This window comes from Grammomys surdaster, unplaced genomic scaffold, assembly GCF_004785775.1.
Source record: "Grammomys surdaster isolate TR1022 unplaced genomic scaffold, NIH_TR_1.0 213, whole genome shotgun sequence".
Classification (NCBI taxonomy): Eukaryota; Metazoa; Chordata; class Mammalia; order Rodentia; family Muridae; genus Grammomys; species Grammomys surdaster.
The window spans coordinates 4,971,386-4,982,445 of record NW_021604658.1 but is presented as its reverse complement, the minus strand read 5'-3'; the positions used below and the strand labels follow the sequence as shown (position 1 = coordinate 4,982,445).

At 44.5% G+C, this 11,060-nt stretch overlaps 1 protein-coding gene across 3 annotated transcripts in view; it reads left to right on the top strand.

Moving 5' to 3' along the window:
- Msi2 (musashi RNA binding protein 2) overlaps positions 1-10,433 on the top strand; it is a 368,246-nt gene extending 357,813 nt beyond the window's left edge. The window contains exons 12-14 of one of the 3 annotated variants that reach the window (XM_028772331.1): positions 3,542-3,750; positions 5,395-5,467; positions 7,885-10,433. In XM_028772331.1, coding sequence (XP_028628164.1) covers positions 3,542-3,750; positions 5,395-5,436 — 251 coding nt within the window. In that variant the 3' untranslated portion in view covers positions 5,437-5,467; positions 7,885-10,433. The remainder of the gene's footprint in view (positions 1-3,541; positions 3,751-5,394; positions 5,468-7,884) is intronic. The other 2 variants (XM_028772333.1, XM_028772332.1) reach the window with 2 other exon arrangements.
- Positions 10,434-11,060: the final 627 nt, after the last annotated feature.

The following is an 11,060-nucleotide window of genomic DNA, read 5'->3' as shown; positions in this document are numbered from 1 at the left end:
GTTCTAGGCCATGTGACAGTCTCAGCTTCTGACATGCACTGATAGTTCCAGATATTACACACACACACACACACACACACACACACACACACACACGAGCGCACAGTTGGACTAGCCACACAATAGTCAAAATGCCCGTGAAAAGTGATGTTATATCCTTTCTTGGGGTTGGGGAACCACACCTGACCCCTCCAAATGAGTTTTGGTGCCCAGGGAAGGGAGCCCTCCATTTCACAGAAAGCACTTCCATGAGAACTTGGCCTCTTGCCTGCTTCTTTGCCTCTCAGAGCTCACAGGAAGAGACCCTGTTATCAAGTAGCCAGCCAGTACACAGTGTGAAGAATTGTGCTGATTTCCAGAAAGAAGGAAATTCCTTTGTTCCAGCTAGCTTGTCTGGGAACCTTATCACATTATCTGTGGTGTGGCTCTTCTGCCACAAGAGACACAAGTGTTGACTACGGAGCTTGAAGGGACATCTCTCCTCTGTGGCTGATAGGCTCCATTGTCCCTGCAGAAGGGGACAAACCTAGAACTAGGTGCTTATTGCCTGTCTACTGTACCCACTGGTGAGGACTCTGCAGTTAAGTCTTCCACCCTTCACCGGGGGATGCTTGCTGCATAACCTTAAGCTGGGACGGGCTTTGGCTGAGCAAGTACATGCTCCAGTGGAACTGGGGGTGGCAGTAAGCCATATTCTAACACAGTGCCTCTCTCCATAGTGCTGTCACTGTCATTGATGCAATCTGACTGAGCAGGGAGGGGTGCTGTAGACCTAAAATGGCTTCTTGTAAAATTCCCTCCAGACTACAAGTGCCAGGCTTCCAGGTGCACATGGTGCCGGGAAAGTTGCCAGGGGTAGTAGAGTGACTACCAGCCCCCCACCCCCGGCCTTCTAAGCCTTCCATAGAGGGCTCTCTGGATAGCTTTCTTCCATCGGCCTGTTGCCTCTTGTCTTTCTCTAGCGGGATTTGTCTCCAGGGGTGAGGCTCTCCTGCCTTCTTTTCATTGCCTGTCTAGTATCTTCCTAGAAATGCATCTTATCAGAGAAGAAAGAAGCTGAAAAAAAAAAATTCTCTCCACCTTCCACTACTACACTTCTCCAACCCCACCCCATCCTCTTGTCTGAAGTCAAAGCTAGTTCCTTGTTCAGTAGAGGGAGGGGTTGGTGCCTTGGTGAGGTGTGGTCTACCAAGATAGTGCCACCTTTTGTATATCTCAGCTGGATATTTGCATCCATGAGCAAGAAGAGACAAATGTCATCTGCGATTTTAATGTTCTTGATTCAAAAAAATTCTGCTGCCAGCACATTTCTAAATAAGCTATTCACTTGCTTTGAGCACCTCCACACTTCCCCCTCCCACCCTCAACCCACTGGCTTGATCGTCTTGTTTATTAATTTCTGGCCAAATGCTTCAAAGGGGTGCATCCTGCCCAAGGGCATCCAGAGGCAACAGTCCCTCTTTCCTCTGCTGAGGTAGGGGCCAGGCCCTGCGTGGTTTGGTCCACTTTGGATCTTGAGTCTCCTTCTCAAGTGCGGTATCATTAATCTCTTCTCACTCCTATGACAAGTGTGAAAAAAAAATCCACTTACATGTTCTTCAAAGCCACAAGAGAAGTGAGGGCCTCCAGCGACAGGTCCCCAGGCAAGAGGGACTCCACTGTCCACTTCAGATGTTCTTGGCAGCTGTTGAGGGCAGAGGAGTGATGCCACAGGAGCCAGGAGGGGGGAGTGAGCCTTCTAAAGTTGAAGGCAAGCGAATTTCCATCACTGTTTCTTCAAAACATGCTAGCTAAGGTCCACGGCTGCTGGAAGTTTCAAAATCAGTAAGAGCTTACTTTTATGATGGAGATTGCTTGGAATTTTGAGGGCATGTTTCTGGGGGTTTTTTGTTTGGTTTTTTTAAAAATATTTTTTATTTTATATGCTTTGGTGTGAGGATGTCAGATCCCCTGGAACTGGAGTTGTGAGCTGCCCTATTGGTGCTGGGGATTGAACCTAGGTCCTCTGGACGAGCAGCCAGTGCTCCTGATCACTGAGCTATCACTCCAACCCCTCTGATTTTGTTTTTTTTTTTAAAAAAGACAGAATCTCAGTGTGTCCCTGGCCTGGAGCTTGCTCTGTAGGCCTCTGCCTCCCAAATGCTGGGATTAAAGGTGTCATCACCATCTCAGGCCTATGATAGATTTAAAAAAAAAAAAGCAAATAAAGTTTAATCTACTGAAAGGGTATAAAGCGGAGGCAGAATTCACCTGTTTGATAGACTGGGGCTCTCACTAGGAAGGTGTGGTGGTCTTAGAAAGAAGCTAAGATGAAGCCTAAGGCAGTGTCACCTTTGGCCACCCCTCTTCCAGACACAGCGCAGTCTCTGGCTGTGTGGATGCCGGGTCTCCCTCAGTAGCCAAGGTGCGTTCCAAGCTTTCTCTTCCCCAGTCTGGAGTTTCCACCTGAGCTAATGTAATCGAAATGCACTGTGGTCAGATTTGCTTTAGCTGTCAGCTCACTCGGTTAGGGTGTTCTGCTTTTATTACTTATCTGTTTGTTCTGTTTTGTTTTTAACCAAAGAAAAAAAAAGTTTAAATCCCCCCCCCCTTTTCCTTCTCCTGCAGGAGGTGAGTGTGTGGGTGTCCTGTTAGGACCATTAGCAGCACCCCAGGCTTAGCCAACCTTCAGGTTACCATTCCCACCCCATCCCCTCCCCCCTCCATCCCCTGCTCTGCACCCCAAAAGAGGACTCTGCCGCCATCATTACTGTTACGTTAAGATACCTGAACTTTTCATGACATATCCCATCCTCTGACCACTTCAGTATTGCCAATTTTCATGCAGGGTATAAATGGAAGGGTGGGAGGGAGGGAGGGAGTAGCCAGTGGGGGTGGGGGGAGAAGGGAGGGATACAGAGTGGAGATCTTTTTATTTTCTCTTTTAAAAAAAAAACACACACACAAATTCGTCATTTAATGGATCCAAAAAAAAATGGGATGAAATATACATACACGCACACATACACACAAAAATAAATTCAAAATCCCTTTCCCAAAGATTTTTTTTTAATCACACAAAATTGCTTTTGTTTCCTGTCATGTTTTAATATCAATATTAACACAATGTGTAGTCTAAAACTAGTTCCTTTGTAGTTTGCATGGGATGTGAATGCTGTCTCAACGTGCCCAAACCTAGAAGACTGCATGAGCGTCAATTCAGATGTGAAAAAAAAAATCTCTCTTTCTCTCTCTCTTTCTCTCTCTCCATATATATCTCTATTTCTATTGTGATAACCTGGTGGGCAGTGAAGCACCTCCGGTTGGTTGCCATACTGTGTTGAATGATTGTTTTTTTTCTTCTATCTCTGGAGCTCCAAGCTTCTTAGTGATAGCCTGGGCTGAGTATTCTTGAGTCCCTGCTGATGTTTTCGCATGGCCTTGGTTGAGTGTTAGAAGTTGGGCCTCAGCTGTTTTTTTTTTTTCTTGAGTGTTTGGCTTGTAATGATCGGTGCATGCCTGGCTTCTGGCCTCATACCCAGCTCTATTCTCTGCACACCAGTCCTGAATAGCTACAGTGCTCAACCGAATTTTGGCGCGCCCGCTTCCCCGGCAGGCTCCAACCCGGCGCGGCCCGGAGGTTTCCCGGGGGCCAACAGCCCAGGACCTGTCGCCGATCTCTACGGCCCTGCCAGCCAGGACTCCGGAGTGGGGAATTACATAAGCGCAGCCAGCCCACAGCCGGGCTCAGGCTTCGGCCACGGCATAGCTGTAAGTACTTGCCTCGCTGCCCTCCTCCTCCCTCACCAACGTCACACAGCCCATGGGGAGGAAAGTCTAGAACTAAGGGCAGAGGAAGAGACAGTGTGACCCCCATCAACACCAGGCCAACTAAAGCTTTCATCTGCTGGCCCAGTCGTGTAGTGTAAGGTGTATGGTCCGCTCTGTTAACCTCTCCCATCACGTTTGGGCTTTGTAACCTTGAGCCAATTCATACAATCCATACAAAGTAAGAATAGGATACTTTAAAAAAAAAAAAAAAAGCTAGGTGAGAAAGCCTAAGTCATGTTCTGGCATATGGTAAGTCCTCATGCCATATCTGTCACCTCAGTAGGCAGTGTCCCCACTCTGCTGTCCACTGGGGTCAGTGGTGCCCAGAAGGTGGTAGGGGAAGCTCCTCCCCAGGCCGTTTTCTTTGCTAATGTTTCTTACAGCCTTCAGGTTCCAAGTAAGTTCCTATTTCCATTCTTTAGCTGCAGTTCCCCAAAGGCCAGATGCATTTGATATCTGTGATGCTCTGTGGTTCTATAATCTGACTAATCCAGGCAATGGAAATTTGCTTAAGAGATTTGCATGCTGTTTTCAGATGTATTGTTCTTTTCCCTCCTGGTGTGTGAGCATGAATGTGCCTGAGCCCACTTGCCAGTCTCTGCCCTAGCCAGCCTCCTTCTTCTGGAGGCAATTTGGTTTTGAGTTGAAGTGGGGGTGTCTGCTATCCCAGGTTACATCCTGCATCAGATTCTGTATCTGGGAGAAAGCTGGCAAAATCTGTCTTGGGGACCATGCAGGGGAGACCAAAGCCATTGTAAGAGTCTGAAGAACCAAGGCAACTTCATTCATGCCTCGTGTGCACACATACGCTCGCGCACGCGCGCGCGCGCACATACACACACATGCACACACGCATGCACTCACATATGTGCACACACTGTCTAATACATTCTCACACATGTCAGCCAACCCTAGCCTATGCTTCCTGAGTCCTCTTTCAATTCTGCTCCAAAGCCAGTATTACTTGAATCAGTAGTTTGATGAGTCTAATCCCCTCGGATCAACTGTAGTACCAAATCCAGAACATTGTTATTCAGCCCAGAGCTGCATCAATTTGGGGGCCTGTCGATCAGCACTCAGAACACGACTCATTTCCATTTTCAGCAGCGAGAAATACACATCTTGTTTGTTCTTGAAAACCTGGATCTTGGGACCTTCACACTGTGATGTTATTTCTGAAATAATCACAGGCCATCAACGTTGATCACCACTGACATTTCTTCCCCCAAATTATTCTGTTGAGACTGAGGACAGAGACCCTTGTATTTGCCCTGTGGCGTTCATGGCCACTGTCACCATCATTTGTTTAAGGCATGAGCCTCACTTTCCTACCTACTCACCCTTCAGAATCTGGCTCTTGGTTTCCCCTTGGGAAGCAGACAAGCTTGGGTGGGGGATCACTGGGCAGGAAGGAAGGAGCTGGGGATGGCGTCACCCTGACTCCCCATGGCATGGTGTCTCAGAATTACATATTCATGCTGGCAACCACCGACTCTAGTCCTAGAGGTGATCTCCTTTCCCAGGATATGACAATCTGTTCCCATGTATAACGCACTGATGACCTTAACAATTGTGCAATTTTAGGGACCTTTGATTGCAACGGCCTTTACAAATGGATACCACTGAGCAGGTGCTTCCATTGCCATCTCACTATGAGGTATTACCGTCTCTGCCGTGCGTCTCCGCCCTGCCTGCGTGTCCGTACACATATGTGCCCGCTCATACGTGTACACACATGCACATCACATCACATCTCTTTCTTCTCTCTTTGGACCCCCTTTCCAAGGAAGTGGGATCAAAAATAAATCCAATATCTTTATTCTCTCATTTCGTCCTCCAGCTTTTAATCATGACCTGCGCCCCGCCCCCAACTCCCCATTTTGCTCATTTTGATTTGGTTCTTTTGGCTCCGTTTCTGTATCTTCTCCACCCTCATCTTTTTCTTTCTTGAGTGGGAAACTGGAAGGTGATCTCACATTGTGTCCATTTCAGGCAGAATGGAGGCAGGTTAACTGGTCTTGTGCCAGTCCTAGGGTCAGAGGATGGGGAGCAGGGCCATTCTCAGAGTCCTGTGAACTGCCCCTGTGGGTTGCTGGGGCTCACAGCCAGTGGGGTTTATGCAGCCAGCCAGCCTAACTCCATCTTTTAGTGAAAGGAAAACATTTTTTTGCCAGTTAACTATGGAGTAATTATCAAGATTACCACAGGAAAAGCCAATTAAATTAACAGCATCACCTGCCTAACGTGAATTTGGATCCCTGCCAGTTTCTTAACCTTTTAAACTGAGCTCAAGTTAATTAAACATTTTTAAATCACTTTGATGGGAATCCAGAGGTGGTGGGAGAGACGGGAGGGAGATTGGGCAGGTAGTGAGCAATCCTCTTACCACAGTCTCCAAAACTGAGTGTCAGGCTTGGGAAGACTTCAAGGCAGAGGGGTGTTATCCTCATGGAAGCCCGAGGTTTGTCCTGCTGGCATATAAATCAGAGGATGAGACAGCCAGTAATGTGTCTCTTTAAGGGAAGGTGCCAGCTGAGGCCTTGGAATAGGTCCTACTCGGGAAATCCCAATACTTTTCACTCTTGGAGCTGGGGGAAGGAAAAGCCAGCTCCGGGTTTGTCCTCTCTCTTGTAGAGGGGAATCTTCCAGCCCTGAAGCAGCCATGACTCAGTAGACGGGGACCGTTTGAGAAACCCAGTTGAGTTGAGTTCCACAAATCTTTTAGAGCCCTCCTTTGTTGCTGCTCCACTAACTCTACTGCCTCTCTTAACCAAGTAAACCCTGTGTGTGAACGTTCCCATCCCTTCCTCCATTACCCTCCATCGCTGGCCAGAGCCAGAACCCACTAACAGTCTGAAAAAGAGCTACTCGCTACTAATAAAGCTGGGTCTTGGGGCTCGGGGACAGTAAGGTTCCTCTGAAAGCAAGGAGGACTGATAGGGCCAAGAATTCTGAAGGTTGAAGATGGCTTTAGTGTCTAATAAAGAGGGACTCAAAGACTGCCTAGGCACAGCAGGTCCTTGGGAATCCAGCCACTGGGTCTGTCCGTATCTACTCCTTAGCCCCAGCATCCCCTCCTCACAAGGCCACCTATATGTCCTTACCGCCAGCCTATGTCCATCATCCAGCCCTCGGTTTCCACATAAGGATAAAGTAGCCAGGAGAACAGTAGCTCAGAATCCACCCCTTCTGGTCAAGTCACACGATTGCATAGCACCTGTGGAAGACTTGGCAGGCATGTCATCTGTCTCTGACAGAAGTGACCCTCTGACATGTAGTCACTATTCACAGAAGAACCCAAAGCTCACAGGCCATGCATGATAACCCAGTTAGCAAGCCTGAGTCCTGGGTCTGTTTTGGTTTTCTTGGACCAGAACTGGTTATTTGGGGTTTTTTTGTTTTTTGTTTTTTTATGGTTTTGTTTGTTTGTTTTTAAACAGTTATATCAGTCCCTCTGTATATCATCTCCTAGTATGGATTCACATTATTAGTTATTAACAGCTAACAATAGGTTTATTACCCCCCACCCCACCCCTTTTCATTTTTGGTTTTTTAACACAGGGTTTCACTGTATAGCCCTGGTTGACCTGGAACTCATTCTGTAAACCAGGCTGGTCTTAAAGTCACAGAAATCCGCCTGCTTCTGCTTACCAAGTGCTAGGATTAAAGGCATGCACCACCACTGCCTCTGTTGACAATATTTTTTCTTAAACATAGCTTTGAAAACAAAAATTTAAGCAGAAGGGTTGTTTTGTTTGTTTTCAATGTGTGATTTGACCAATCAGTGGAAACCCATTCTGACTCTACCTCCCTCCAGGACCTCCAGAACATTCCAACCCTGTATCAGCTCTGTCTGTCAGGCACGGCCTAGATAATCTGGTTTACCAAGCTAGGAAATGAGCCATTAGCTCAGCTGTTTTTCATACACACAGTCACACAACTTAATCCTTTGACAACTGTAGTTTTGTAGTTGAGACTCTGGCAAGAACCATGTGTGGGCCTGACATTTCTCTTCTTCCTCCCACCCCCATTCTGTGTTCTCTCTGGGACGCGCCTGACCTCTCGACGCTACAGAGCATACCTGGATGTCCAGGCAAGACTGGGCGAAGTTTCTGAGTGGCCCTTTGTTTAGGTGACGTCCTCAGACCTGGACCCCCGCCAGCCTCACTCCTCATCCCAACCAGAGGTGGCACACTTGGCTTGAGAGTTGACACATCTCATCTCACCCATCGGCTACCTGCTGTAACATAAGACAACAGCCTTTAAACGTGTATATAATCCATGATTTTGGTTTGGTTCTGTTTGTTTTCCTTGGTGGTCCCCTGTCCCTCTCCCTCACCCTCTCCCTCTCCCTTCTCCTTTTAAATCTCCCTCAATCACATTTGGTAGTGATTTTTGACTTAGTCTGGTAGTCACCTAGCTTAATATCTAGTTAAAAGCTAACCATAGTATACTTGTTATATATTAAGGAGTTTTTTTTTCTTTCTTTCTTTTGTTTTCTTTTTTCCTTTAATGAGAATTTTTGTTTTGTTTTGATTCTGTTCTCACTTTTAACGGATGCTGAGATGGTGATGTTACTCTCCATTTTTGGTACCAATTCTGAGACTGTAAGACTTTTCACCTGGGACTTTAGCACACACTGAATTGGAGTTGTGATATGCGGACCGGGAGGTGGGCATAGACTCTATTTTGTGTTGTAGAAGTGACATACAGTTAGCTGCCTAACAGACTCTGTAGCGGTTCATTTTTGTGACGTCTCTTTGTTAACCTAAGTATATCTATTTTCGGCAATAAGGTAAGGACGGCCATGTTTTGAGGGTCCTCCTTTTCTATGAGTGCTTTTTCTTTTTTTCTGTTCAAAGAGGTCATATTATAAGGTTTTTTGAAATTGTGAATTCTAAAAAACAAAAAACAAACAAAAAAATGTTGTAAATATAATTCCATTAACTACATAGAAACTATTAAGGAAGAGAGAATCAAAAATATTTTTGTGAGGGAGTTGCTCCCAGGCAGTTAGGTACCCTGGAAGGAGGGGAGGGAACCTTGATGAAGCCGGTACTGTAACAGAGAGCACCCAGCTGCCGGGGCAACCGGACCCCCACTCTTCACTGTTGGTGTGACAGACCTAAGAGCCGCATTAGCGCCCTGCCAGCCTACCAGCCTCTCTGTGCACAGCTTCAAATGTTACGGTCTAGCTAGATTTTTATTTCAAATATGAAAAACTGCTTTTCCCAAGATGTTTTTTAAAAGGAAACAAAAGCTACAATTTTAATATTTGACATATTTAAAGTTTCAAAGCACACCTGTTTTGGCTTAGGGGAGGGGCAGGGTGGGGGCATTCTTTTTCAGTCTTAATTTTTAAATATCTGATCATTTTATATTGTCCGATCATTTCAGCACCTCCAAAGGGTCCTAGGATACTCTGCCTCTCTCTTCACCCCGCCCCCCATCTTGCCCCCAGACGGGGGACTGGTGGGCCAGGTGTGGATAAGCCTGCGTGAATACATCCTTTCTCCACTCACTTTCTATTTACAAATTAGGAAAGCAACCTTTCAGTTTATATATATATATTTTTTCCTTTTTGATACCTCAGTGCTGCAAGTATCATCAGAGAGGCTATGGAAGAGTTTTGTGTTTTTTTTTATTTATTATAGATGTAAACAGAATTTTAAAAATAAAATATAAACATCACTGCACTGTGACTGGTGGGAAAAACTGACAGCTTCCTGTTTGCACAAGTTTGACATTTGGCTGTTATAATATATGGTCCTCAGTTGGGGAAAGACACTTAGGATGAAGGATGTTTTTTAATTTAACTTTTTTTTTTTTTAAAGAAAAATATCGGTAATAGGTCGGCAACAGCAACTGTAGGAAGTTCAACTCAGTAGGTAGCATTAAAGCATACTGTAGTGTGGATATATTTTTTTTTCTTTTTTAAAATGTGATATTGACATTTTATTAATATTTTTTAAATTGTTACGTTTATAAATTTGGTACTTAAGGCACAGCCAGTATGAGACACTGAACGCGACATTTATTACAATGAACTGCTGCACTCCTATTTTTATAAATTTTACTAACAAGTAGACTAAGGTAGACATTCACAGACATGATAGCGCAGAAGCATCTTCAAATGAAAAGTCTCCAAAAAAGCTAATTCAGAAAGGATGGGAAGAAGCCTGCTTCTATTTTACTTTTATTATTTTTTAAGAAAGAAAAATCATGTTTTGTTTTTGTTTTTTTTTTTTAAATAAAATGCTGGGTTGTTTGGTAAGGTTTGGGGTGGTTTTTTGTTTGTTTGTTTGTTTGTTTGTTTGTTTTTTGTTTTAAGTTTCCAAACAACCAAACTAAGAAAAATGCTGGATGCTTTTAAAATACAAAACTTACTCAAGTCATAAAATAACAAAATAGAACTTTTAAGAAACAACAACAAAGAGAAAGAGAGAGAGACGCTATTCCCAGCAATTCAGTGTCTAGCGAGGGGATTAATTAATTCCTCTTCTGTCCTCGTTGCTGATGTCCTGTCCCCAGCCCCTGTCCATGTCCCCTACACCCCATCACCTCATAGAACACTCTTTGTTGATCATTGTCTGTTAATAATGTATAAAATGGCTATCTTGTAAGTGTGCTGTCTTGGTACTAGCGTAGTGACTTTTTTTCTCCTCTTCTAGTACATATTGATAGGTATAACGTAATTAAGGTTTTTTAAAAAAAATAGACATAGTTATTCAGATTTAGGACCAGTAAGGATAGAACTTTCTCTTATTTATGAAAAGAAAAAAATGCTAATAATTTGGGGGCAGTTTTTTCCTTGATTATTTTTTCTCCAAGTTTCAAATTTACTTTTATTTTTGCTGAGTTGATGTTGTTTCAACTAACCCACGGTCTCACGCTGTTCAAATGCCGGCTGACTGCGGCGTTTTGTCGGTCCCTGCCGCCTGCCAGTGCAGGGTGAGCTCTACTACCTTAAATGCAAACACTAGATATGCAAAACTGGATTTTTTTAATTTATTTTTTAAAAGAGGGAGGTGTGGTATATTAAAATGATTTTACTAAGAGAAAAAAAATATTTTTTTAAGGATGCTCAGAAGAAATTGATAATCTGTGTGAATATGTTTTAGATGTTTATATACATTTTGAAGAGACCCAGTAGCCCATAGCACAAATCTTGTGAACATCTGATATGTTTTCAAGTGGCTACCTAGGTTAAGGTTCATCATTAGTACCCCACCCCACCGCCATCTAGAAGT